Genomic DNA, 26,649 nt, shown 5'->3' on the forward strand with positions numbered 1-26,649 from the left:
CTCACATTGGCCTTGACCCATTAGTACCCACGTCCATTTTTTTTTATTAACTCCCGCCTCTCGTTTTACATCTGAAAATAGATTGCAAAGTTTGGAGCCAGCAAAGGTATCGGGTTGATGGGAAGGGACGGATGCCCCTTTTAGACCGTGCCAAGAGCATAGTCAGCAGGGCATCTGCTCCAAAGAGCCAGCGGATGGCCCCCCAGAGGCTGCCACTGGTCCCAGGGTGTGGGGGACTCAAAGCACCTATGCGGCAAGACAGAGCCGGCAGCCTGCTGAGACTGCACCAGGAGCAGGTCAGGGGCGGAACCAGCTGGCCGTTAACGGCTAGCCGGAGCCAACTTGAGTACCCTCCCTTTCTGAGCACCTCTGCCCTGCTGGAGTGCTCAATTCTAATTAAAAATCGGCTCTTGAGAAAGGTCTAAACTCCACTGGAATGAATGTGAAACTGACCGGCAGCCGTAAGTACAGTGAAGCCTTTCTGGAAAATGGGTTTTTAATGGTGGGGCCTCGGGCTCCGCCAGCAGGTAAAGGGTGCAATGTGGGGTTCTTCTTTGATCCAGAAATGCTTTAGGCCACTTCCCCCATCCACCTTGTGCCCACATGGCCTTGGCTGACCCCTCCTGGTGTTACACTTCTCAGATGCCTGCTCTCCACGCCATTCAGAGCCTCAGCACAGCTCACCGCCCCAGGAGGGCGCTGTTGAACCTGTGGTTCCTGGGAGTGGGGTGGGGGGGGGGGGGGGCAGCACTGTGCAGATCAGCTCTGGCACCCAGGAGCCTCAAGGGCCTTTTAATGCATTTCACATTGATTGAGCATCCTGGGTGTCCAGAACAGAGCTGGGCTCTGGCAATTGGTCCCAGACCAGGCCACGGAGAAGCTGCTGCAGAGTGCCGCTGCCAGAGTGGTGCCTGTCCAGGCCCTGGGAAGCTGGGCCACTGTTCCAAGTCCAGGAGGAATGCTCAGCAGCCACTCTCCCCACGTCGCCCTTGCTTCCACCCAGCCCATGCACCAAGGACAAGGGTCGGCTTCTCGTTAAACATCCTCTCGCCTTCATTAGGCACTTTTGTTCCCCAAGACTTGGATGACACCTACTTAAGAGCCCCCAAAGCCCCTCATTTTCACAGAATGCTGGTTTCCCCCCAGCTCCTTTGCTCAGAACCACCTGAGACATGTTAGCTACTAGGCAAAGCTGGTGGCTGCCTCCAAAGGACAAGCCTGTGGGGACGCCATTTGTGGGTGTGCGGACAGGGAAGTAACAGGCTTGGACATGGAAGAGGAAGGATTTTCTAGGAAGGAAAGTGAGAGTCAGAGATGACCCTGAGGATAAGTGGATTGGGAAGATAAGCTTGTAAACAGCAAAACAGACTAAAATGCATTTATTTTTGTCATAAAGCAGTGTTCCCAGCCTTTCCATGGCACACCCGAGGATGGAGAATTCACATCCAAGCCCACCTGGGACCTCACTGAGGAAGCTCTAGAAATCCAGAGCACGTCTCAGAGCAGAGAGGGCCTGGCTCAAGTCCTGTTCTGCCTCTTACCAACTGCATGACCCTGGGCAGGCGCTGTAACTTCTCTGCCCCAGGAATAAACGAACTAACACCTAGAAAGTGGTCAGCATGCAGTCTGGCACAGCAGGCTCTCCACAGAACCCACTCTTAGAACAATCACTCAGTTGAGCTACTCTGACGAGGGACAGGCTGGGGAGGCACGTCCAAGGGACAGTGAACACGAGGCAGAGGGCAATATCCTCATCTGCTCAGCCTCTCTGCCTTGAACCTGGAGCTGACGCTTTGCTCTTGTCACGTCCGAGGTTGGAAAAACAAAGAGCAAAGACAGTGATTAAAAGCCTCCATTCTGCAATGAAATCCTTCATCTGAGGAGGTCGTCATCAGTAGAAGCCAGGGAACACATGCCACTCCCACCCCAAGTTCATCCACATCTCCGCAAGGACAGCACAGCCCGTGGGGCGGGGTGTGTTTATGGGCAGGCTGCTATGAGTCCGGAACAGAGTCGGGAGGATCGGGCTGCCCAGTGGCTGGCTCGGCGGAGTCCCCCTCACGTTGCTGTCTGACGTACTGATCCAACAGGGCAGTCAGGTGGAGGGGCTGCTGCTGAAGCAGGGAGTGGGTCTGGGCCATGAGGAGGGTAAGCCCTCCTACCAGCTCCCCCTGCACCAGGGCCAGGCTGGGGAGCTTGGAGTAGTTGATGAAGCCTTGCCTGCTGAGGATGGTGTCATCAACGCAGCCACCTGGAAAAACACAGGGTCAGCTGGGCTCCCCACAAATGCCCCTCCTCTCTGAAACATCATTCCAGCCCTAGGAAGTGCTCTCCATTACCCTTCTCCACCTCCCATCTGGCTCCCACCTGTGCCCCACCCCACTCACACTGTGTTTGGGACGGATCCCCTCGCCCCCTTCCTAACTCTTCTCTAGAAAATCCTTAAATAAAATCACCCACCTGGTCCAACCCCCACTAAGTCACTGTTCCCTAAACTTTTTTTTTTTCCTAAACTTTCTTGAAGAACCATGGAGTATGTGTTTGTGTGGGGGGGGGGGGGGGGAGGGGGGGAAGGGTTATAAACAGATTCCTGCCCCTTCCCACAGAGACCTGTGAAATCAGTATTCTATATAGAAACAGCACCTCTAGGGATTCTTAGTATCGGGGGAGTCTGGGAAACGTTGCTCCCTGTTCCTCAGCACCCTATACTTGGGCTATTTGTTTTAATTATCTTTGTCAGTGGGTTTCAGCACCTAGTAAAGACTCAGAGTGTCTGAACTTCCTCCCTCAGTAGAGTCCTCTCTGCCTTCCCTAATCTTCCCCCATGCGTAAGGGATGCAGGCAGTGAGCCATCACAGGTGTTAGAAGACACAGGCAGCCCTCGACAAATGTGCTGCTGACTGAGGCCCCATCTGTGAGAGGATGTCCTCTCCAAAGAGGTCCACCGCTCCCTTCACCCCCCCACCCCCCAGGCAGGGGAGCTTGCTCACCTAACAGCGGCAGGAGGGGCACACTCTTCAAGATTCGCACCATCTCCTTGACTTTGGGCTCTTCGCTGACCAGCAGCAGGTTGTGCCCCACAAAAAGGGGCAGCAGGTTTCGGTACTTGGAATCCTCCAGGAAGGGCTTCAGGAACTGGAACAGCAGGAAAGAAGGGTTCATTGGGGACGAGTGGGAGGAAGAGCTGCCCACCTTGGTCACAGGCCACATCAGTTAAGGGTGAAGCCAGAGGGTCTCCTCAGCTCCTAGTCACAGTTTAGGCACCAGACGAGAGGGTTGCTAGTGGAGGGAAGGAGTCGGAAGTGCCCTCTGGGGAGAGATGCTGGGTCTGTGTGGGCAGGGGAAGGGGAAGGGGAACATGGGCAGGGTCCATGGGTAGGCGGCTCCCTACCTGGTTAGGGAAGGCCTTAACCAAGATATTGTGTTTCCGCAGCCGGTGTCGCATAAGCAGCTTGTCCTCCGAACTCAAAGCCACATTCTGGCAGATGGCTATCATTCGGTTGTTTTGAAAAACTGCTGCTATCTCCCGACGGATGAGCCGGATGAGGCCTGTCTCCTAAAATCAGGAAGGGATAACCCAGGGGACATAAGCAGCTTCTTCTCCGTCCCCCTCAACTCCCCCAGGGATGAGCCCAAATGTGGGGGAAGATCAGGTACAAGCAGGATAGTTGGGCCCTTGACTCCCAGAGACATGTTCCACCTCCCATTCTATCCTTTCATTTTCATAGATAATCGGTCAATAGAGCAGTGTTTTTCAAACTTGAGAACACTGAGTTCCCCCGAACTGGTCAGAGCGTGACCCAGTCAACATTATTTGATCTAGAAGTCATGGTGCTGTTTGCAGAATTCCATGAAAATATTAATACATATAAGGCAAAATAATGGAAGATTCACTACTGTGCTAAATCTAGATTCTAGATCTGCCCTGTATAGTAGCCACTAGTCAAATGTGGCTATTTCTATTTAAATTAATTAAAATTAAATACAATTAAAAATTCAGATCCTCAGTCACACTGACCTCATTTCAAGTGCTCGATAGTCAAATTCACACTGGTCTTCCTGTTCTTTTTATTTATTTATTTATTTTAATATACTTTATTGATTTTCCACAGAGAGGAAGGAAGAGGGATAGAGAGCTAGAAACATCGATGAGAGAGAAACATCGACCAGCTGCCTCCTGCACATGCCCCACTGGGGATGTGCCCGCAACCAAGGTACATGCCCTTGACCGGAATCGAACCTGGATCCTTTCAGTCCGCAGACCGACGCTCTATCCACTGAGCCAAACCGGTTTCGGCTTCCTGTTCTTTTTAAAAACAGAAAACCTCTATAATTCTTCTAGAATAATGTGGAAGCTTCAAGTCCTTCAAGACAGGACAGAGATCCTCTCCCCAACTACCCCGCCACCACCACCACACACTTGGATAGCTTCCACCCACATATTTTTGGAGACAAGTTAGGAATGAGGGAAATTCAGGAGACCCGTCCAATCCACAGAGGCCAAAAGGCCAAAGCCAAATCAAGTGAAGATTTCACTTTAAAGTATCTGGGCCATGCCCTAAATGGTTTGGCTCAGTGGCTAGAGCATTGACCTGCGGACTCAAGGGTCCCAGGTTCAATTCCAGTCAAGGCCATGTACCTTGGTTGCAGGCACATAACCAGTAAGGAGTGTGCAGAAGGCAGCTGATCGATGTTTCTCTATCATCGATGTTTCTAACTCTCTATCCCTCTCCCTTCCTCTCAGTAAAAAATCAATAAAATGTATTTAAAAAAATAAAAATAAAAATGAAGTATCTGGGCCATGGGTGAAAGCGAGGAAGTAATGATGTGGATGACTGTGTCTTGGAATCCCACTTCACTATGGTCACGGATATAAGACCACGTTAATTACCATACCACCATACCACCACCAAGTAACATGCCCAGTCTTCTTTACCTCCTGGACGGGCTTGGAGGGAGGTGTCAGGCATTGAGGACTGATAGCAGGTTTCGGGGGGATATACTCAGTCACAGCCATCAGTTTCTGCCGATCAAAGTGCATCACACGACGGTGGCGGGTAACAGCCTTGGAACCATGGCGGACAGTCTGGAGGGTGGGCAGCCGGCCTGGAAGGGGGAATAGCAGTGCAGTGAGATGCAGCCTCTTGGAGGCCTTCGTCTGCCCCAGGTGGAGAAAAGGGCCACTCTCCGGGCAGAGACAACCATGGCTCACAGAGCCGAACCTAGCGCAAAAGCGGGATGAAGCATTTCCTGCTAGAAATCCCGAATCCCCAAACCTTCTCTCCTAATGGCTGACCTTAGTTCAGTTGCTTGATCCTTTGAGGCTCCCATTTCTCCAGTAGTTAGTTATTATTATTATTATTTTCCAGCACTTTTTTATGCACAGATGGGGGGGGGGGGGATGAAAACCAAAGAGAAAGTATTTTGAGCACCAACCAACATCAGCAGCCCTTCTTAGAAATGCCAGTTCTCAGGACCCATTTTAGACCCTCTGAACCTGGAGTGGAGCCCAGCATGTTTGAATCAGCCCTCCAGGTGATGCATGCTGAAGGGTGAAAACACTGCTCTGAAGCCTTCTCCCATGATTTGAAGAAAGAGAGGGGGGGAAAGTTACACTTCCCCCCAGAGCTCCCCCAAACGAGTCTCCATTCCCTCTGTTCATCGTGTTGGCAGGCATCGCCAGAGAGCACCCCTCAGAAGACAAGGGAACTACTCGAAAGTGCTGAGCCAAAGTGACCCCTTCATCCTCAATTAAAGAGTTCAGGCTAGAGCTTCCCACGTTCAGCCCTTCCCAAGACTGGGATGAGATCTCAGGGAAAGGTTCAACTAGAAGGTAGCTCTAACCTCAGAGAGCACGGAGAGTTCTTGGGGTGAGAGGTTGTATTGCCAGGGACCACAGATCTAACTATTAAAAGCACAGGCTCTGGACCCAGATGCAACCAGATTTTAATCTCTCTTCTGCCACTGGAGCTGTGACCTTGACCAGTCACTTGACTGGTCTAAACTTGTCTGGTTTCATCGTCGGTAAAGAGGGGATGAGAATGCTTTTTCATCGGGGTGCTTTAAGATTTAAATAACACACGTAAAGCATTTATCACTGTACCAGGCCTATGTAGTGTGCTCAACGTCATTTATTAAATACCTACGGCATGCCTAATAATGTTAACAACTAAACCTGTTAACAGATAATAATGTTAACAAATAAACCTGTTGTTTATGCTGGTTCCGCCCTTAGGGAGTTTTAAAGTCTAATAGACAAATAAGTAAATGCAAAGCTACAGGGCTAAAGAAAGGGTTCAAGGTACAGATTTAACAGGGGAAATCTGCTTTGCAGAGGGTGGTCAGGGCAGGGTTAAGGACGTGACATTTAGGCTGAGATCTTAAGGAGACATAATGTCAAGGTTGGGACCAGGGGTGGTCCAAAGTAAACTGGAGGCGAGCCAAACCTAGGTGATGGATTACTGAAACCCAAAGAATGCAGGGGGGCGTAGACAATAAACACTGTGGTATGGCTGACGCTGACGCTGTGCGCGGTTATTACTGGAATCTGGAGTCACAGGGAATCAGACTGGGGAAGGAGGCGGGCGACCTAGCTGGGGGTCATCGGGGGCTGTCTGGAGTCAGAGGTTACGGGAAGGAACCAGAGTAAAGGAGGGGAGACGAGGACTAGAGAGCACCGGCCGTAACGCGCCGTGAGGATCTGGGCCGCTCCTTACCCGCCGGGGGCAGGCGGCCGCCTCGCAGAATCCCAGCCACGGCCGCAGCCATTGCCGTCGGAAGAACGGACGGGAGCCGAGTGAAACGGAAAGAGCTAGGGATTGTGGGATACCTGGGGCCGGAAGCAGTGGGCGGGTCCACCGACTGGAGCAGTAATCCGCATGCGCTGCGAGCCCTCCCTTTCCCCCACCCGCCACGCCCGACCTGGCGTCGGTCTCCTAGCAACGACGCTAAACGGCTGAGCCGCTCTTCTGCATGGGCACGCACTAACCTCCCAGAGTTTTCGGCCAGCAAAACCCCTCCGCAGCCCGCAAACTCCAGACCCTCCACTTCGGTTTACTTTTGTTTTCTACCCCACTTCAGTAATTTGCCGTGAATCAACCCCTTTCCCTTGTCTCCCAAGTCTCTGAGCTTCTCTCTCTCCATACCATCCTGGATCCCGCCATCCCCAAGGCCTATCCAAACTCTGCTCTTCCTTCCAATCCCGCCCCAGGCCAGCAGCCTTTAGATCATGCCTGGAGGTGAGTAGGGAGATGGGATGGTAGGTAGAAGAGTTGGATTACAGGAGGGTCAGGCCTCTGAGAATAAGGGATTGTAACAATTGAACCTATCTTTTCACAGCTCAGCTGGCCCAGAGTCCAGAGAAAGGGGAAGTGTGCATTACTGAAGCCCTTATCACTAAGCGGAACTTGACCTTCCCTGAGGATGAGGATCTGTCAGAGAAGATGTGAGTGCAGGGAGAGAGAAGGGTGCTGGAATATTGAAATCCCCAGGAATGACCAGTCCCTTCAGCTGTACTGACTTGTCAGCTAATCTCTGTCCCTCCCTTACCCCACACATTCAATCAGTGGTAATGCCCAATTGATTTCCTCTCCTTCAAAATCACTCTATTTCTTTGCCACCGTGTCCACTCAGCTGCCTTAGATAAAGCTGTCATCACCTCTCAAACTCCTAATTAGTCTCCCATGACCCCAGTCCAGGCTCCCCCTACTGTTGCCAAAGTGATCCTTTTAAATGAGAATTTCTGATCATGATATAATCTTCAAAAATAAAATCTAAACACCTTAGCATGAGTTGACCTCTGCTGCCCACTCAGCCTTATTTCTTGCCACTCTCCACAAGCGTGCAATTCCTCTAAGACCCCATGTTCTCACACCTCAGTGCCTTAGAGTGGTTTGGTGCTGGGGAGAGGGGAGGGGGGCAGCCGCATTAACATCACCTGGGAGCTTGTTAGAAATGAAAAATCTGAGCCCCACCCCAGACCTACTGGATGAGAATCTGCATTTTTAACAAGACCCCCAGGGGATTTACGGGGGCGTTCAAGTTTGAGGAAGGCTGAATAAGCACAGACTATTCCTTCTGTTTGAAATGCTTTCTCCTCAACCCCCTCTCACCTTCCTGGCTGATTCCTCCTCATATGTCACTTAGCCATCCACTCCTCCTTAAAAACCTTCCCCACCCCCCAAGCTTCCCTGCTAAGAGACCACAGAAGTGTCACTCTGTTACACCACCCCACTGGCTGCTCTCCCAGGTTTCACACTATTGCTGAACTACAGACTGTCCGCCTGGACCGGGAGGGGATTACCGCTATCAAGAATCTAGAGGGCCTCCGGAACCTTCACAGCCTCTATCTGCAAGCGGTAACTTCTTGCCCCTCCTCCTTCCTCTCCCCTTGCTTCCTGTGAACCAACTCTGTCTAATCTGAAAGGAGCCAACCAGGTCATCTAGCCCATTCCCTGGTGTCCAGGCCGGCAGACCTTCATTGAAACCGTTCCCAGATGAACCAGAGTCTCCGGAATGGAAAGACCGGTCCTCCCAAAAGAGATCTCGAGCATGTGCTTGAATCTGTTGTTTTGTCAGACACTTCTCCTGCTCTAGTTCTTCTTGGTGTCTACCCTAAATCTCTCCAGTTATATAGCTCCAGCTCCTTTTCTGTTTTGAAGAAGAGGAAGGAGCCACGAAGATTCTTCTGTGTCCTTCAGAAACTTGAAGGCTGTGGTGGTGGAGGTAGTGGGGGGTGACCTTCAGCCTCACCCACATTGAATATATCCAGCTCCCTGAACCTTTCCCCACAGAAACCAAACACATCAAAGTGATATGTGTTCATTGCTCTCTGCGTGGATACAAGCCCCCACCAAGACCCTTTCCATTTCCCTGCGTCGCCTTGGTTTCCTTCTCTGATTTCCAGGTCACTCTTTGGCTGTGGGGTGAGCAGGGTATACATGAATCCACTTTAGCCAGCCCCAAATTTACACCCTTCCCCGTCCACCGGGAGAAAGCGAGCCATCCCAGGGTTGTGACAGACAGTTCAGTGACCGGGTTGGTCAGCGTTCCCAGCCGCAAGAGTCGACGTGGTCGTGGGGTTTTGTCCCTTTAAAGGGCCCCTCACCCAGCTGACCTCAGGCTGGTTTCCCACCTTGGTTTCTTCCTGCAGAATAAGATCCAGCGCATTGAGAACCTGGCCTGTGTCCCCTCCTTACGGTATGGGGTGCCAGGGCTCAGGTGGGGGTGGGGGTGGGGAACAAAGAAGGGGGAGGGTGAAGGGAGGGAACCTGGTAACATCCCCAAGAACGGGTTCAGATCTCTCCGAGCCTGGCTTCCTGTCGGCTGAGGACCCAGCAAGCCTAGCTCTGCTTCCCTCGCCCCAAAAGGCCATGTGCCCCCACTTGCCGTCCGGCTGCCTAGCCTGGGGCCCGAGCACCTGAGGCCCTCTTCCTCCCCTGCAGCTGTTCTGCAATTCAGCTCTTTCTCTGGACCCCTCCCTTCCCCTACAGCTTCCTGTCTCTGGCAGGAAACCGAATCCAGCAGGTGGAGAACCTCCGTGACCTGCCTTACCTCCAGTTTCTGGACCTTTCGGAGAACCTGATAGCAACACTGGAGCTGGGTAGGATGCCCTCACCCTGGCTCATGAACGACGTCCCGTGCGGGGCCCTCCCTCCTCCCTGCCCCCATCTCCCTGTGCCCGCGTTCACTGCACACCCTCCAGGGGGTCGGGCTGTGCAGAGAGGCGGTGGCTTTGCGCTGGAAGGTGGGTATGAGAACCTCATTCCCCCACTTTGGTTCGAGCAGATGAATTCCCCCAGAGCCTTCTCATCCTCAACCTGACTGGGAACAGCTGCACCAACCAGGATGGCTACAGGTGAGGAGGAATCCACGATGGGAAGAAAGGGGTGATGGCTGAGCTCCTCTGCTAACTCCACGGGGGCCCCCTCTCAGCCTGCAAATCTGGAGTCTGGTCCATGGTCCCCTTTCCTCCCCCACCCCAGCTCAAGTCGGCCCCCTTTTCCCCTTCACCCCCATAACTCCACAGAAAACCAGCCCTTAGCACTTTGGGGACTCCCTGCTCCCGAGCCACCATCCTACCCGGTGTGGGTGCTGTTGCTCTGGGTGCCGTGTCCCAGGCTCCACACGCAGGGGTGCCCTCCAGCGTAGCCTCTGCCTTCTGCCCTGCAGGCAGCTGGTGACAGGAGCCCTGCCCCTGCTCATGGACCTGGACAGGCAGCCCGTGTCGGAGCGCTGGAACTCCGATGAGGAGGACAAAGCCTCGGATGAAGAGTTCCCAGAGCTGAGTGGCCCGTTCCGCGCAGAGCGAGGTGACCCTGCTTCCCAAGGCTGGCAGCCTCCCCAGCGCTCACCCCTACCCTGGGGGGTCTGGGAAAGTAGCCCCAAGCCCAGCTCAGCCTCTGGGCCAGAGGACAGTACAGCCAGGGCCAGATGTCAGCCTGGACACCCAGGTGACTCCTCCCCCGCCCCCCCCTCCCCCCCGCCAGCCTCAGGCTCCTCCCTGTTGGGAATGGCAGTTTGCTCAGATCAGCCAGAGACCAGCTCCCTTAGCCTGGGGGCCTTCCTGCTGAGCCCGGGCTCCATCCGACACCCCGACACCCCGTCCTGGCCCTCACAGGCTTCCTCAAGGAGCTGGAGCAGGACATGAGCAGGCACAGGGCGCACAGGCTGCAGGCAGCCCAGACGGAGCACCTGCTGAGGCTGGAGACCCAGCCCGTCCTCACGGAGCTGCCCCGGCTGCCCGGGAGGCCCATGGCTGGGGACCGCTCCGCTGCCGCTCCCCAGCAGGGGAAGGAGCCACCCCCCGAGGCTGCCTCCTTGCCACAAGCCTCCTCTGCCACCAAGAAGCTGTGCCCCCAGGTTTCCAGGGGCCCCCAAAGCACTGTGCAGGCAAGGAAGGGGGTCAGAGCAGCTGCAGCCCCCAAGGCCTCCCCGGCTGGGGCCCCCAGCACAACCAAAACTGTGACCAGGAGAGTCAAGAAGTGAAGTAGCGCCCTCGGCTGTCAGCGAAGCCACGGGAAGAACAAGAGCAGACCCCCTCCCAGAGCCCCCCTGTGGCAGGAGCCTGTCCCAATAAAGTGTCTCCAGGCCCTGAACGTGCCCACGTCACTGGGGAGCAGCTCGAGGGAAGCAATCAGCCAAACAGATGAGAAATAAAATGTATTTATTAAGACGAGGCTGAGCCAGCCACTCAGAACGAGGGGCGTGAAGGACCTGCTCTGATCCCACACCCCCGGGGTCCAGGCCCACCCCAGGCCCGAGCCCCCCGCCAGGCCAGGAGGAGCTGCGGAGCTCAGGCGTACGCCTGGCTCTCCCTCTCCACAAAGGCCTGGAAGAGGCCCCCCAGTTCCTGGGAGGGTGGGGCCCCGGCCAGCAGCCCCCTCACAGCCTGCAGGCCTTCCTGCTCCAGATCCCGCTGCTTCTGCTGCAGCCGCCGCCCCTGGTCCTGCCGGGAGAGGCAGAGGTGAGCCCCGCAGGCTTCCCTCCCACGAAGGGGGACATGGCTTTGGTCTCACGCAGCAGGAGGAAGGACAAAGGACCGACATGCTCCTGGGCAGCTGGCTCTGAAGGGAGAGACCCCCCTCCCCAGCCTGGAGCCTCTCCACTCCCAAGCCCCCTCATTTCCCCAAAACCCAGCTGGGCGTGGGGGCGATGAGTGGTCCCCCCAGGAGGCCCTGTTCCCTGGGGGTTACCTGCTCACTCTCCATCAGCCGCAGGGCCTCCTGGTGTCCTCGGTAGAGAGCGTGCCGGCGATCCACCCGAGTCTGGAAGCGGGGCACGGTCCGAACGGGGTCCTGTGCTCCAAAAGTGGGGGACAGCACCTGGGGGGCCTGGGCCGCCCCCGCCCCGAAGATGAAAGGTTTGAACACTGACCTGCTGGGGCACAGGTGGAGGGATGAGGGACTGTCACATCCCTCGCGGACCCTGCCCAGCACCCTCCGCGCCGGCCCCCAGCCTGGCCCTCGCACCTGGCGGGGTCCGGCGTGGCGGTGAGGAAGTGGACGCAGGGCTGCGCGGGGTCGCGGGGCAGGACGGACACCATGCTGGCCGTGGTGCGGAAGCCCCCCGAGTCCATGCAGATGCCCCTCTCCTTGTCCCTGAGGATGTCCATCATCGCCTCGGCCGTGATGCCCCCTGCCAAGCAGGACAGGGTGAGGGGTCCCCAAAGCTATGGGAGCGGGGAGAGGCTGGCAGCGCTGTGGCCCTCCTGGCCTTCACCCCCTCACCCCCGTCGCTCTCTGACCTTGCCGCTGCTGCAGCAGCTCCCGGCCGGCCCGGAAGCGGGCCTTGGCAGCCTCCATGCGCACCGGCTGCTGGGTCAGGGAGAAGACCTGGGCGAAGTCGAAGGTGCCCTGGCCACCCCACCAGCCCCGGGCCTGGGCGTGGGCCCGCAGCGCCGGGTGTTCAGCCGAGATGTCCGTGCCAATGCTCAGCTGGTTGGAGATGTTGCGGGCGCCCTCTGTGGAGGAGAAGGCGGGGGGGGGGGGCGGGGGGGGAGTGGCGTGTTCATTATTGAGCACCTGTTCGGGCCAGGCGCTTGGCTAGGTGCTGAGAACACAATGGTGACGAGGGAGACAGAACAATCACAGAAATAAGTGTGAGTCTGCCATCTGTGGTGGGCGTGATGAAGAGGCACCTGCCTGCATATAAGGGGGAAACGGGACCATCAGGGAGTCCCGGAAGGCTCCTCGGAGGAAGCAGCAGGCTGGAGCACAAGAGGACTTAGCCACGTGAAGGGGGAGGATAAGTTCCCCACGGGGCTCATTTTCCATCTCTCTGGATGGCTCCACCACCCGAGAGGTTTGCACCTGGACTGGCTCTTCCCTGCAGCCACCATCTTCCCCTCCCCCCAACCCAAGGCTGGCAAAAGGCAGGCCCCAGCACCGGCCCTCACCCTGGATCCTCTGTGCGGCCCACAGCCGCCCCGCTGTCTCCAGCACCCAGGCCTCGGTCCTGTCAGCCAGCAGGAAGGTGTTGTGGTAGCAGAATGGCGTGGGGTCCTCCCGGCAGCTGCCCCCCTGCCCATGGCGCTCCAGCAAGCCTGTGATCACGTGCACGGCCTCCTGCGCTGAGCGGCTGCGTTCTAAAGCCAGCCTGGCACACAAAGAGGCCCGTGCGCAGGGGGTGAGGGTGGCGGGCGCTCCAGGGCACAGAAGAGGCCCAGGGAGGGTTGGTGTCAGGCCCGAGTCCCATAGAAAACCTGCCAGCACTGCAGGGTGCCATGCGGAGGTCCAAAACAGTCTCAGAGAAGTGCCCTGACCCCACCACCTCTCCATCAGAGCTGCTCCGCTTTCATTGGCCTGATAAACCGGGACTCTCTGTGAGATTTCATTTGAAAAACATTTCGCCTCTACTGATTCTGGGCCAGGAGAGGCCAGAGGTGGCCGCCTGGGAGAGCTTCCACCCAGACTGTGGAGCTGAGGCCTGGGGAGGAGGGGCAGGGCGGCCTCCTGGGGTGACACCAAGGCGAGGCGCAGACAGGAGGGGGGGAAGGACCAGGCTTAAAGGAGGGGGGGAGGCCTGGGCCAGTACTCGGTCCCCAGACTTCTGGTGTGTAGAGGGGGGAAGGGAGGGCAGGGGCCGCACCTGAGTAGATCCATGCCCAGCAGGGCTTCCCCCTCCCCAACCGGCTCCTTGGTCCACACGGCCTCGTTGCCAATGCAGACGCCATGCTCGTTGGCGCCCATCTCCGCCCCCCATAGCCAAGCAGGGCGGCTTAGGATCACAGCATGGGTCTCGGCCACCTGTTCCACCGCAATGTAGGTGCACTGCAGGGGGGGGGGGGGGAGAGGGGGAGTCCGCTCAGAGGGGGCAGGTTCCCACCAAGTGCTGGCGCCGTGCCAGTCACCTTCCACAGCCCTCAGGGGAAGGCCTTAGCATGCCCACTTTACAGATGAGGAAACTGAGGACGACAGAGGTTAAATAACAGGCTAAGTCCAGGCTGGTGGATGTGAAGCTCATGCTCTTTCCACATCTGGAGGCCTCCCAGGTGTGGGGGGCAGAGAGGAGAAAGGTCTGAGAAGAATGCCTGCATCTGCCACCACCCGGCACCCCCTGAGGCCTCACCCACCTGGAGCCAGCTGCCAGGGGCATGAGTGCCTGCGGGCACAAACACCACCTCCTGCACCTCATCCCGGGGTCGGTCTGAGTTCTTGGCAAAGATCACCGCTGGGATGGCCGAGGCGGGGGGCACCGAGACAAAGCAGTCACAGGAACACGGGGTGTCAGGGCTCCGCGATGCCATCTGGGGAGAGGTGGCGACGAGGGTGTCCCTCTCCACTATCCTAGCCTGGAATCAGTGCGAGGGAGCCCCTCTCCCAACACGTGAAAACAGACACTCAGGGAAGGCAGTGCAGTCGGGTTCTGGACGCCCCGCACCCCACGCTCACTCCATGTGCAACGTGACACGGGGGCGCCCACTCTCTCCCCAAGCTCCAGGCTCAGGAATGAGCAGGCCAGCGCAGACCTGCGCGCTCCTAGGGCCCTGCCCTTCTGAGAGTCCTGGCCCACCTCCCTTGTTCCCCTGCGCCTCTCCAAGTGTCCCACACCCCTCTTCTGTCCACCCCTGCTGGCTTCCCCGTAATGTATGCTCCTCACCCTCTCTCCCTGCTAGATCCCAGCTTAGTTCCGGGAGCCAGTGCCTCCATTTAGGGTCAGGTCTGCCCGTTGGACCGAGGTTCCCAGGTGACCTGGAAGGCCTTGCCCCCGGGGGGCGGAGCTGGAACCGAGCACCTGCAGTTCCTCTATCTGACACCAGGGTGCGCGCTAGCACCACTTCTTGGAGAAGAGCGGCCTCCCTAGTCTTGCTTGGCTGCCTGCCCTTCCCGGGGCGCAGCTTTCAAGCAGGAAAAGGCTGAGAATCAGCGCGCAACGCCAATAGGGTCACCGTGGGGAGCAGGAGCTGGGAGTGGGAAGGAGCCACGTGAAAAGAGAGGAAAGAAAAGTCGGGCTGGTTTATGAGAAAGCTGGGACTGCTGGGGCATCTGGAAATAAAGAAAGAACTTGTGCCCTGGTTTGAATTCCAAAGGCACGACCCCAGGCTGGTGCCCCACCCACCTCCCCAGTAAGATCTGTAAGAATGGTCAGTCCCTGGCTGGTGTGGCTCAGTTGGTTGAGCTTTGTCCCATGCACCAAGAAGTCACTGGTTCAATTTCCGGCCAGGACACATGCCCAGGTTGTGGGCTCCATCCCTGGAGGGGGACATGCAGGAGCCAGCTGATCTCCCTTTCTCTCTCTGAAAAAAAAAATGTTTTTAAAAAGAAGGAAAGAGTATTTTTTTATTTTTAAAATAAAAAGAATATTTTTATTGATTTCAGAGAGGAAGGGAGAGGGAGAGAGAGAGAAACATCAGTGATGAGAGAGAATCATTGATCAGCTGCCTCCTGCACACCCCACACCGGGGATCGAGTTCGCAACCCGGGCATCAAACCGTGACCTCCTGGTTCACAGGTCGAGGCTCAACCACTGAGACACACCAGCTGAGCGAAAAGGTGGTTTTTTTTTGTGTTTTTTTTTAAGAATGGCTAGGCCAGGAGATGTAAGGGAACACATAAGTTAATGCCTTTTTGAAGGGCACCTATACATAAAACCCATCCAACCCCCCAAAGACTGATTCTGCCCCCCCGCCCCAGTGCTTTGAAAGAAAATTTGGAAATTTCTACTCCGAAGATATGGTGTCTTTACACATAGTGAAGCTGAAACCCGGGGTCGCAAGTGTTCTGCTTCCTGGGTCATTTTCCTCTATAAGTGATCTCCATCATGTCCAGCATTTAAGCAAATGCATCTCACCCCTTTTTGCTCTGTGAAGTCTTTCAGGAATGGGGGAGACACTACAGGTTACCTATTTTCCCCCGCATCCTTCAGCCACACAATCAGGGCTGCTGCTCTATCAGGTCACTCCTAGAGTGGGAATGAAGGCCGAGGCTGAGGCTTTGCCCGGAGGCAGGCTGTAGGCGGTGTGCTTGGCCAAGGCTGGAGGAGACCTGGCAGATAAGGCTGTTGGGGGCCTGAAACCTGAGATGTTTCCTTAAACGCCTTCAGGTATCCCAAGAAGATGCTGTCTCCAGGGAGATGAGCTGCACTTTCAGGAAGGGGACAGACACTTGAACAGAAGAATGACCTAGAAGCTGGGAGGAGCATTGCCTGGAACTCTGCAGACTGGCAGAGTTCTGATCTTGCTTTTGTGCGGTCTCTTTGGGCAGGTCACTTACCCTGCAAGGGCCTCCATGGTTCTCAACCACAGGTGGGCTGAGGGAGGGTTAATTTTTTCATTTAAAAAAATGTATTTTTTTTATTTCAAAGAGGAGGGGAGAGGGAGAGAGAGAAACATCAATGATGAGAGAGAATCACTGATTGGCTGCCTCCCGCATGTCCCCCCACTAGGGATCGAGCCCACAACCTGGGCATGTACCCCTGACTGGAATCGAATCCGGGACCCTTCAGTCCGCAGGCCGACACCCTATCCACTGAGCCAAACCGGCTAGGGCAATTTTTTCATTTTTATTTATTGATTGATATTAGAGAGAGGAAGGGGGAGAGAGAAACATCGATTTGTTGTTTCACTTATTCATTCATTCATTGGTTGACTTTTGTTTGTGTCCTAACTGGGGACTGAACCTGCAACCTTGGTGTATCGGGACGACACCCCAACCAACTGAGCTTCCCAGCCAGGGTGGCTATTTTTCAGCCACACAACTCCCACTGCACAACACGGTACTTAAATTCTCTGGAACCGAAGTGCCGGCAGACTGCCAGCATCAGCATCACCTGAAAGCTTGTGAAAATTGTAGAATCTTGGGCCCCACCTCAGACCTACTGAATCAGAAGCTGCATGTTCACCAGACTCCAGGTATGAAGTTTGAGAAGTGCTGCTCTAATACAGCCCCCAGGGGCATCCCGGGGTGGGGTTCGGGGGAGGGAATCTCGGTATCTTGAAAAACTCCACGGGTGATCCGAATAGTCTACTGATTGGGAACAACAGGACTGATTGGTTCCTGAGATTCTTTTCAAACCTACACTGCCAGGACGGGACGCTGAGCAGCCCGGTTTGCTGGGCTGATGTGGAGGTGAGGGCTGCTTTGGGTGCAGCGTCAGGGAGGGGTGGTAAGGTTGCCATTGCGGGGCATTCCAGAAACAAACATCAAGGCTGTGGGCTCGCAGGAGCGCCAAAGCGGCCCGCAAGAAAGCTGGTTCACCGTCTGCACTTCCCCGGCTTCCCGCTAGGGGGCGGGAACAGGCAGGCGGAGAGGCGGCGTCGGCGGCAGCACAGCCCCAGGCGGCAGTTCCCAGGCGGCCGGCTCCCGTCACTTTCCATTCCAGATTTCACTCACCCACCTCGGCATTCTACTCCCACGTCCTAGGGGAGGAGGTGGCGGCTCCGAGAAGTCGCCCAAAGGGTCAGTCCAGATGTTCTGATTTCCCTCCCTCCCAGCTCCTCCGCGATCGTCCTGCCAGGGGCTCCTGACCTGAGGGGTCAGAGGTGGCCAGCCGTGGGCTCCAGCAGGGGGGCCAGGCCAGCCAGGCAGCATTGCTGTCAAGGCAGACGAGCCGAGGGAGCGTCAGAGCCCCACCAAAGGCCCCCGCTAAGAATGCAGGTCAGCGGGAGGAGCTGCACGGGGAGGAGGGGCAGCCCAGCCCTGCCCAGACAGGCCCAGCTGGCCCCACAGCTGCCCTCCTGGCCCTGGGCACAGCGCTGGGGGGACACGAGAGGACTCACCAGGTTCCTGGGGTCTAAACCCCCCAGAACCAGGAGAACAAAAGAGCACCCCAACAAGTGGGGTGGGCATGAGGTCACAGGAAAACACACCTGTTCCTTGTCCTCCCAGACCTCTAACGCAGGAGCAGATGGAAACAAACTTTTGCCTCCCCCCCCCACACACACACACCAGTGTGGCTTCCTGTCTGCCCCCCAAATCATTCTGGTGCCCCATCCCAAGGTGGATTTTGTGAGCCCAGACCCAAACCTGTGATGGGTACCAGATTTGGTTCTGAAAAACTGGATTAGGGTTAGAGTGGGGGAAATAGAAATCCCACTAGATTAAAAAAAGAACAATTTTGGCAAAAAAAAAAAAAAGTAGAATGGGAAAGTGAAAAAACACAATAACCTGCCCAGCCGGCCGGCGTGGCTCAGTGGTTGAGTGTCACCCTATGAACTAGGAGGTCACGGTTCGATCCCCAGTCAGGGCACAGGCCCAGGTTGAGGGCTGGATCCTCAGTGTGGGGTGTGCAGGAGGCAGCCGATCAGTGATTCTTTCTCATCATTGATGTTTCGTTCTCTCTCTCTCTTCCTTCCTCTCTGAAATCAATAAAAAAAACCTTTAAAAAAAAAGAACACAATAGCCCTAACCGGTTTGGCTCGGTGAATGGAGCGTCGGCCTGCGGACTGAAGGGTCCCAGGTTCTATTCCCGTCAAGGGCATGTACCTTGGTTGCAGGCACATCCCCAGTGGGGGTGTGCAGGAGGCAGCTGATTGATGTTTCTCTCTCATCGATGTTTCTAATTCTCTATCCCTCTCTCTTCCTCTCTGTAAAAAATCAATAAAATATGTTTTAAAAATAATAATGAAAAAGAACACAATAATCTATCTGCACCCTTGGAGCCCAAAACTGATCCTTCATCCACCTTCCTGGCTGTGGGGCTCTGGAGTTGAGGTTTTATACTCATTTGACATTAATTAGGCACCAACTACATACCAGGCACTGGGCAGCCTGGGAAAGTGTGCACAGATGGGCAGTTCTGCCTGTGCGAAGGCGCCCCATGGGTCCGGCGAGGGCGCCTTCGTGCGCGGCGTGGTTGTGTAACTGGCAGGTCGCTATCTGGGAGTTGCAGCAGCCTTTCCCTCATACCTTCCAGCTGGGCGGCAGCCCATCAGATATCTTGGCTGCCTTTCATCGCCTCGTTCCCGATAGGGATCATCCTGGGTGAAGAAATCGCTGTCAGTCACCCCCACCTCACTCACAGCCAGAAGGACCGATTGACACACACACACCCCCGTGTGGGGTGAGGGTGCCAAGAGGCTGGCTATCTCTGGGAAGGCGGGGACCCAGCAGCGTTCTTGGCAGGGGAGGGGAAAGAGGGGGCTTGTGTGTGGAGGAGGAAGGAAATATCTAGAACTTCCTCATCGGCACAGGTTACACCAGGGAGGGACAGGCCGCCGAGCTCTCAACCCAGAGGGAGCTCCTCCCCCGTGCTGAACCCGCCGCCTCCGGGGCAGGATCGGACCCTTCCCTCAGCTCAGCTCTGCCCCAAACAAAGGGAGAGGGGCGAGGCTGCCCAGGGCTGCGAGATCAAAGGGAAGTGCCCGCCCCGCCCTGCAGCAGCCTGGTCCTCACGGCGGAGGGACACCGAGTCAGAGAGGAAACCGGGGCTGGAAGACGAATGAGGCAACGATGTGGTTGACGACTTTATTATGGCATAAAAAATACAGGCTGTTTCTTCCTCTCCTCCCTCCCCCCCCAACAAAGTGGGTTCACAGCAGTTAAAGAAAAAAAAAAATCCTACATTTCTCCTCTAGGGGGCTGCCTCGAAGGGGGCAGACAGAAAGCCTAACCAAAGCCCTCACCGGACACCTTAGAGCTGGGGGCCTCCACACGGGGAACAGCCACGTCCCCCCACCACCAACACCCACTCGGGAGTTCCCCGTAGAATGGTCACTGGGAAAAGCTGTCCCGGGAGCACAGGGAGGTGGCGGCTGGTTTCGATGGGTGGAGGAGAAAGGCATCTCACACCCACGGTGCCCTCCCTTTCTCCCCTCTCTCCTCCTGGCCAGGCAGGCAACCTGCAGGCACTGCCAACTCGCTCCTGCCCCCAACCCTCGCAGCAAGGAGACCTCTGGCTGGGTTAGCAGGAGGCAGGGATCAGAGGGAACAGAAGGAAAGAACATTATTTCTTAAACTACCCCAGGCCCATGAGTCCCTCCGGGAGAGTCACCCTATCCCTGGTAAGGACTCCCTCCTACACATACACAGACTCCCACCCAGACCCCAGCCCCATTTCCCATTGAGCTCCTCGGACTGGGCCCCAGCATCCCCGAAGGAGGAAGAGGCGCTGTAGGCCTAAAGCCCAGGACCTTGGACGGGGTGAACAAGGTAGGGTCTCCCTGGCTGGAGACCACAGGCTCAGTAGAGAAACACACACACACACACATACTCACATGCACACGCACACACAATATGCACAAACACATGCCCTAATATTAAATAAAATACCCTTTGCTTATAACTTAAAAATCAATACACAACTAGTCCTCGAAAAAGGCTTCGCATGGAAAGCGGGGAGGTCATGGGGAGCCGTAGAGCCTCCATATCAAGCCTGGGAGAGTCCGCTCGCTCCCCGCTCCCCTCACCGGCTCCCTCCCCTGGCCTCTGCTGGACTTCTCCCTCCCTTCTGCCCCGCTCCGGGTCCACAGCCAGAGGCATTTCTAGCATCTAAAGAAGGAAATGGGGGCAGCTCCCCAGACATCACCTCAGAAGGCAGCTCCCTTCTGGTGGGAGACCCACTCCGTCCTGTGGAAAGGGATGGGAGCCCCCCTACACACACACCCTCCAGGAGGGGCCCCACGCGCAGGGGCAGGGAAAGGGGAGACAGAGCCCTCCACTCCGCGTGGGAACTGCTGGAAGTCCCTCTGCGGGGGCCCCCCACCCGCCCTAACCCCAACAAGCCTGCGGCAACCCCGTCCCTTCCATCCCCATGGGGGAAGGCCGATGGTGGGGAACCTAGGATGAGGAACTACATCAATTCTAGAGCGGGGCCTTCTGGCTGCCCTGAAAGCTCCCATGGGGTGGGGCTGGGGGGTAACAGATGGGGAACGGGGACCACTGAACTTTACTTCTCATCAAGACCGAGAGTTAAGGACCGAATCGGAGCGTGAACCGGACGGGGTCTGTTTCTTCCGTTCCCCCCATTAAATGGCTTTCTCTCATCTTAGCAGGGGACCTCCTTGCCCGCGCCCCACATCTCTCTACTCTCTTCTGCACCCCACAGCGATGCCGGCCCTCTCCCGCCTTCCTTCCTGGCTCCGTCAGGCTGGGTCTGGAAGGGTTAACAAGGAGGCGCGCCAAAGGAGTTCTTTTTGCGGCCACAACCTCCTAGGCTAAGAGAGACCCCTCCCTGAAGGGGACCCTCAGCCTCCCCCACCCCATCTCAGCTCTCCCTCCGGAAACCCCAGGGAAAGAACTGGGAGGGGATGAAAGGGACCAGGCCACAGGGCGGATCCGGAGGCGCTTTTATGTCCTGGTTCCCAGGCGCTAAGGACGCGTCCAGACAGGTCCCCCCAGCGCAGGGGCGGCCCCGCTCCTCTCTGTTCCCGGGATGCACGTCTTCTCCGGCCGCGGTGGGGACACCCCTCCGCATCCCTCCAGCTGGGGGACGTGAGTGAAACAGCGAGGAAACCGAGAACAGAGGGGCACACGCAGCTCCCCCCGCGCACACACACACCCGGCCAGCCAAACAGGCAAACGCGTCCTGTCCGGCCACAGAGACTAAAACACCCCTAGAGTCCCCGCTCCCCGACCCCACACCTCTCCTCACCCCTCTCAATAAATAACCACCGTCTCCTCTCACTCAAGCCGCCCCCGGGGACATCCGGCCAGCGGGCTCTCTTCGGACGCCGCGGGGGGAGACCGGCGGGGAGGCGGCGGGAGGCGCTCAGTTGGAGGGAGCCGCGCCGCCCTCCGCCTCCCGCTTGCCTTTGCCCCCGGGGGGCTCCACCGCGCCGCCGGCCTTGCCCTCGCCCGCGGCCGCCCCTGCAGCCTCCTCCTTGGCGCCCTCGTGGGTCTTCATGTGCTTGGCCAGGTGGTCGCTGCGCATGAAGACGCGGCTGCAGACGGCGCAGGGGAACTTCTTGGTGCCCGTGTGCGTCTGGAGGTGGCGCTGCAGCTCGTCGGAGCGCGTGAAGCGCTTGCCGCAGAACAGCCAGTTGCACACGAAGGGCCGGTCGCCGCTGTGCCAGCGCAGGTGCGCCTTCAGGTGCGACGTCTTGGCGTAGGCTTTGCCGCAGCCGGGGATGTGGCAGTTGTGCAAATGCTTCTTCTTGCCCCCGTCGGGCCCGCACGGAGCCCCCAGTCGCTCCGCCTCCAGGCAGTTGGGGCAGCGGCACACGGTCTGACCTGAGCTGCGGGGCACGGACCGCCGGGAGCCTTTGGGCCGCGTCGCCCCGTCTAGGCCGGAATCCAGCCCCTGGGACTCCGGGGCCACCGCCTCCAAGGCCTTTGCCCCGTCGGGAGGCCCCAGGAGGTGCTGCCCTCCGGCGGCTGGGAGGAGGTGGTGTGGGTGTGGGTGGGGCGGCGGGGCGCAGAGCTGATGGTCTCCAACGTAGCCCCCCAGGCCAGCCTGCAGCGCCCCCGGGTGGCCAGGGGAGGTCAGCGCGCCCTGCGTGTGGGGGAGGTCCATCCAGGTGGTCCCCGGATGAAGGTCCCACCAGGAGCCATCCTCCGCGCCCGGGTGAGTCGGCCGGAACCACGATTCGTAATGGTGTGACATGTCTGGCTGCAGGAGCTTGGAGAAGGGTCCCGGGGCCAAGGGATTGTCGCTTTCCAGGTCCTCACAGGTTACGCGGGAGGAGGCCCCCGGGAGCTCATAGCCCTGCGAGAAGTCCACCTCGGGGCCCAGCGGGAGGCTCTGCAGCTCTCCAGGCTGCAGCGGGGAGGGGTAGTCCCCCGCCTCCGGGCTCGTGTGGCCCTGGTATGTTTGGAGAGGCTGCAGGTCGAGGCGCGGAGGGGAGGCGTGAGGCGCGTCCGTGTGCTGGCTGCCCAGAGAGCCGCAGACAGCGGTTAGCATTGCCGGGATGCGGGATGCGGTGGGGGACAGGGACCGTCAGGGGCACCTCAGGTGAGACCTAAAGGAGGCAGAGAAGAGGTGAAGTGAGCAAAATCACCAGCTCACCTTCCATCCCAACCTAGTCCCCTCCCTGCGAAGTGCCCCTCCCTCTCCACGCCCCCAGGTGAAAAGAGAAACTCCACCTCCGGTTGGGGGATTCAAGATCAGTTCAGAGAATTTGAGAGAACTACGGGAGACTTGAGGAGGTGAAGCTCTCGGCCAAGGGCGGAGGATGATGGAAGTCTACCTTCCCCTATCAGTGGTCGGCAAACTCATTAGTCAACAGAGCCAAATATCAACAGCACAACGATTGAAATTTCTTTTGAGAGCCAAATTTTTTAAACTTAAACTTCTTCTAACGCCACTTCTTCAAAATAGACTCGCCCAGGCCGTGGTATTTTGTGGAAGAGCAACACTCAAGGGGCCAAAGAGCCGCATGTGGCTCGCGAGCCGCAGTTTGCTGACCACGGCCCAAGGTTATCTCTCCTAGAGGACCCAGCTTATCCTGGGAGCTGGGCTGCTCCCAGGCTGGTAGGGAGGATCCTCCTACAGGACAGCGCTCACCCCGTCCTACCCCAGCTGCCCAGGCCCGCGCAGGGCAGTGCCCTTTCCCCCTGCAGACCTGCTGCCAGCCCAAGTGGAGGATCTAGACCCATCGCAGCTTTCCCACTTTAACTCGGGGTACAGGTGGGGAGAGGGAGGCGGCCTGTTTCTGAAGCTCAAAGCTTGAGGTTATCTGACTTCCCAAAGCCCACAGCAGATGCTGGGGTTTTGGAAAAGAAAACAAAAAACCCAATTCCATCTCTGAGGCATGTTCCTTGAGGAAGAGCATTTCACTGCCCAACCTCATTCTCCCCAGCTCCCTGCCTGGCCCTCACCCTTCCCCTCAGGCGAGGACTTCACCTCCCTGGGGTCCAGCGCAGTGCCAGTTTCTGGGGGACCTCTCGCCACCAGAGAAAGTTAAGCCCCCTCCCCGGTCCCGACCCGCACTGGTGCCAGCCAGCTCTCTCTGGCTGTTACCCATGCCCTCCTCCAATGGAGGGGAGACCCAGATGTGAAGCCGGCGGGAGGGGTTGGCTTCCCCAGAGAAGGGGATCAGGAAGAAAAGAGTTTACCATCAAGCTCACGAAGGTAACACTGACACTCCTGCCCTAGCCATTTGGGGACTGCCGAGTCCCAGGTTCGATTCCAGTCAAGGGCACATGCCCCAGTTGCAGGCTCCATCCCCAGTAGGGGGCGTGCAGGAGGCAGCGGGTCAATGATTCTCTCTCATCATTGATGTTTCTATCTTTCTCTCCCTATCCCTTCCCTTCCGCTCTGAAATATATATATATGGCAGCTATTTAAAAAACAACAAGAAAAAAGGTAAATATAAAAAATAAAAGAAAAAATAAAAACAAAAAACAAAAACAAAAAACCGAAACTCCTTAAGGGATGCAGGGTCTGAGTGGGGGAAAGCAGAGGGCAACAGAAAAGCCAGAATCACAGAAATTAAGAGGAAGAATTGCCCAAAGAGATTTTTCATAAAGGGGTGTATTCTAGGCATGGGTCATTTTTATTTTATTTATTTTTTAAAGAATATAACTAGTAAGTTCTTTACTTCAAATAACTAAGAGGCTAATTTAATCGTTTTTAAAAATTAACTTCAAAGACAGAGACAGAGAGAGGGGGAAACATTGATGGGCTGCCCGGGCCCTGACTGGGAATCAGACCTTCCACCTTCTGGTGTTTGGGATGGTGCTCCAACCAACTGAGCCACCCTGGCCAAGGCTAGGCATGGATCATTTATAGGAGCCCCACGGATAATTCTAATATGCAGCCAAATGTTGAGAACTACCGCTCAGACTAACACTCTTATTTTTAAAAAAGAGGAAACCGAGGCAGTACTTGGAGAAGGGACTTGAACAAAGACATTCATTTATTCATTCAAGCAACAAGTATGGCCCTAGCCCGTTTGGCTCAGTGGCTAGAGCGTCAACCTGTGGATTGAAGGGTCCCAGGTTTGATTCCGGTCAAGGGCATGTACCTAGGTTGCAGGCTCCATCCCCGGCCCTGGTCTGGGTGCATGCGGGAGGCAACCAATCGATGTGTCTCTCTCACATCAATATTTCTCTCGGTCTCTCCCTCTCCCTTCCACTCTCTCTAAAAAAAAAAAAAAAAATCAATGGAAAAATATCCTCTGGTGAGGATTGAAACACACACACACACACACACACACACACACACACACACACACACACACACAAAGTATGTACTGTATGTATCTGTGAACCAGGTCTCTCCACTTTCCCTGAACCATTGGGAACCTGAAGACCTGCACCCCTTTCTTGACCATCTATCTGTGATTTGAAGGTCCCCCTCTTCTCACCATCTCTCCCTAAGGCTTGGGAGACCCAGGTGTGGGGTTCGTATCTGATTGGCAGAGGAGGTGCTTTGGTTTAGGGCCGGGACTTTCCACAGCGGGGCTCAGCTGACCCTGCTGCCTCTGGGAGCAGGGAGGTGGCCGCAGGAGTCTGGCAGAGGGAGGAAGAGAGGGGCCGGGGCGCCTACTCAGGCTCCTGCGGCCTCACCACAAGAAAGGAACAGGGCGAAGCTGCAGGAGCGGAGCCTCGGGCCCAGGCGGGGCAGCCCAGGAGGGGCTGGGCGGGAGCCGGGCGGCCTGGGACCCTAACAGCTTTTGGCGCCTGGGAACGGCCCCAAAGGCTAGGGGGCGGGGAGGCTAACGACCCAGGCTCCACAGAGCGGCCCCTCCCGACCCGGGGCAGGGAGCCCAAGCCGGGATGCACGGCCTGCCCGCAAGGTTTCGGGGTGGGAGACCGCAGGACGCACACTGCCGGCTTCGCGGTCCCCAACGCGGGGAGGCGGCTAGAGACACCCGATCCCCTCCTCCCCCGCTGCCTCTCCGGACCCCCGGCGCTCAGGGGGTCGGTCGGACTTCCGTACTCCCAGTCCTTAAGGTTCAAGTGCGCCGGTTGTCCCAGTCGCTCCAGTTTCCCCAGTTTCCCGTCTCCTCGGTCCCTCCAGTCTCTCCCGTCCGCCCAGTTTTCTCTCCGCTGGGGCTCTAAGCCCCTCGGATTCTGCTCCCCCAAGGCCATGGGAGGCTGGGGCGCGTCTTTCCGAGAGGACCCCGGGAGCGCTCACCCCTCGCCGCCCCGACCCGGGCTCCTACCTGGAGGCTGCGCTCGGACTCCGGGCACGGCTGGCGACGCGCTCCCGCCGGGCGCTCCAGGGCCCCGTGCGCGGGCAGGCTCTCCGGCGGCGAGGGGCAGCGGCCAAGGGCGAGTGGGGGCCGCGACCCAACCCGGCGGAGGAGGGGCGGAGGGCGGGCGGGAGCCAGCTAGCGAGCGAGCGAGCGAGCGAGGCCAGCTCCGCCCGTGACTCACCCGCGCGCTCTGCCTTCATCCCGGGCTCCGCGCTCCTTTTTCCCCGAAATCGCGGCCCCGCCCACCTCACCTGCGGCCGCCTTAACCCTTGCGGGCTCGGCGGGACGGGAGGCTCGGCTGGGCCGGGCCCGCGAGGAGGGGGCGGGAAGGGAATGGGGGCGGGATCGCTATCTAGGTCGCCTCCCGCCACCTCCCTCGCTCCTCCTCACCCCTCCGGGTCTCGGGCGAGGGGCCCGGGCGGAGTGTTTCCCAGGTTCCAGGACCCGCCCCCCGGGGAAGAAAGCTGCCCTGGAGCTGGTTTGGTAGGACTGCGGACGCAGGACTCTCTCCGACCCTGGAGGGAGGGGGGGGGATCAAAGAGGGGGCGGGCCCCGGGCTGATACTGAGCCACCTTAGGGCGCCCTTGGCCTCGACGGCCCTCGGCCCCCGAGCGCTGCCTCGGAACTGAGAG

General features: G+C 57.4%; 4 protein-coding genes across 6 annotated transcripts; 1 reads left to right on the top strand and 3 right to left on the bottom strand.

The window, feature by feature from the left end:
* Positions 1 to 1,271: 1,271 nt before the first annotated feature.
* Positions 1,272 to 6,896, bottom strand: MRPL10 (mitochondrial ribosomal protein L10). Its single transcript, XM_079798744.1, has 5 exons — positions 6,717 to 6,896; positions 4,937 to 5,106; positions 3,392 to 3,556; positions 2,991 to 3,135; positions 1,272 to 2,251 (listed from the first exon to the last, which is right to left on the bottom strand). The coding sequence occupies exons 1-5, from the start codon at positions 6,766 to 6,768 to the stop codon at positions 1,995 to 1,997; spliced, it is 789 nt and encodes a 262-aa protein (XP_079654870.1). The 5' UTR covers positions 6,769 to 6,896; the 3' UTR covers positions 1,272 to 1,994.
* A 130-nt stretch (positions 6,897 to 7,026) lies between these two features.
* Positions 7,027 to 10,986, top strand: LRRC46 (leucine rich repeat containing 46; the record flags this gene model as incomplete). Its single annotated transcript, XM_079798738.1, has 8 exons — positions 7,027 to 7,238; positions 7,339 to 7,444; positions 8,249 to 8,357; positions 9,152 to 9,198; positions 9,492 to 9,601; positions 9,787 to 9,856; positions 10,171 to 10,310; positions 10,619 to 10,986. Exons 1-8 carry the CDS (start codon positions 7,229 to 7,231, stop codon positions 10,984 to 10,986), a joined length of 960 nt encoding a protein of 319 aa, XP_079654864.1. The 5' UTR covers positions 7,027 to 7,228.
* Positions 10,987 to 11,182: 196 nt separating this feature from the next.
* Positions 11,183 to 14,682, bottom strand: SCRN2 (secernin 2). 3 transcript variants are annotated; one of them, XM_079797102.1, is made up of 8 exons: positions 14,599 to 14,682; positions 14,072 to 14,245; positions 13,588 to 13,769; positions 12,896 to 12,954; positions 12,245 to 12,460; positions 11,970 to 12,135; positions 11,694 to 11,874; positions 11,183 to 11,446 (listed from the first exon to the last, which is right to left on the bottom strand). In XM_079797102.1, exons 2-8 carry the CDS (start codon positions 14,243 to 14,245, stop codon positions 11,294 to 11,296), a joined length of 1,131 nt encoding a protein of 376 aa, XP_079653228.1. In that variant the 5' UTR covers positions 14,599 to 14,682; the 3' UTR covers positions 11,183 to 11,293. The 3 variants fall into 3 exon arrangements, with proteins under 3 accessions (XP_079653228.1, XP_079653226.1, XP_079653227.1); XM_079797100.1 differs by having other exon boundaries at positions 12,896 to 13,095; XM_079797101.1 differs by having other exon boundaries at positions 12,896 to 13,095; positions 14,072 to 14,313.
* A 6,854-nt stretch (positions 14,683 to 21,536) lies between these two features.
* On the bottom strand, positions 21,537 to 26,129 carry SP6 (Sp6 transcription factor). Its single transcript, XM_079798696.1, has 2 exons — positions 25,985 to 26,129; positions 21,537 to 22,834 (listed from the first exon to the last, which is right to left on the bottom strand). Exon 2 carries the CDS (start codon positions 22,774 to 22,776, stop codon positions 21,646 to 21,648), a length of 1,131 nt encoding a protein of 376 aa, XP_079654822.1. The 5' UTR covers positions 22,777 to 22,834; positions 25,985 to 26,129; the 3' UTR covers positions 21,537 to 21,645.
* Between the last annotated feature and the right edge of the window lie 520 nt (positions 26,130 to 26,649).

Source organism: Cnephaeus nilssonii (assembly GCF_951640355.1).
Source record: "Cnephaeus nilssonii genome assembly, chromosome: 19".
NCBI classification, from domain to species: Eukaryota; Metazoa; Chordata; class Mammalia; order Chiroptera; family Vespertilionidae; genus Cnephaeus; species Cnephaeus nilssonii.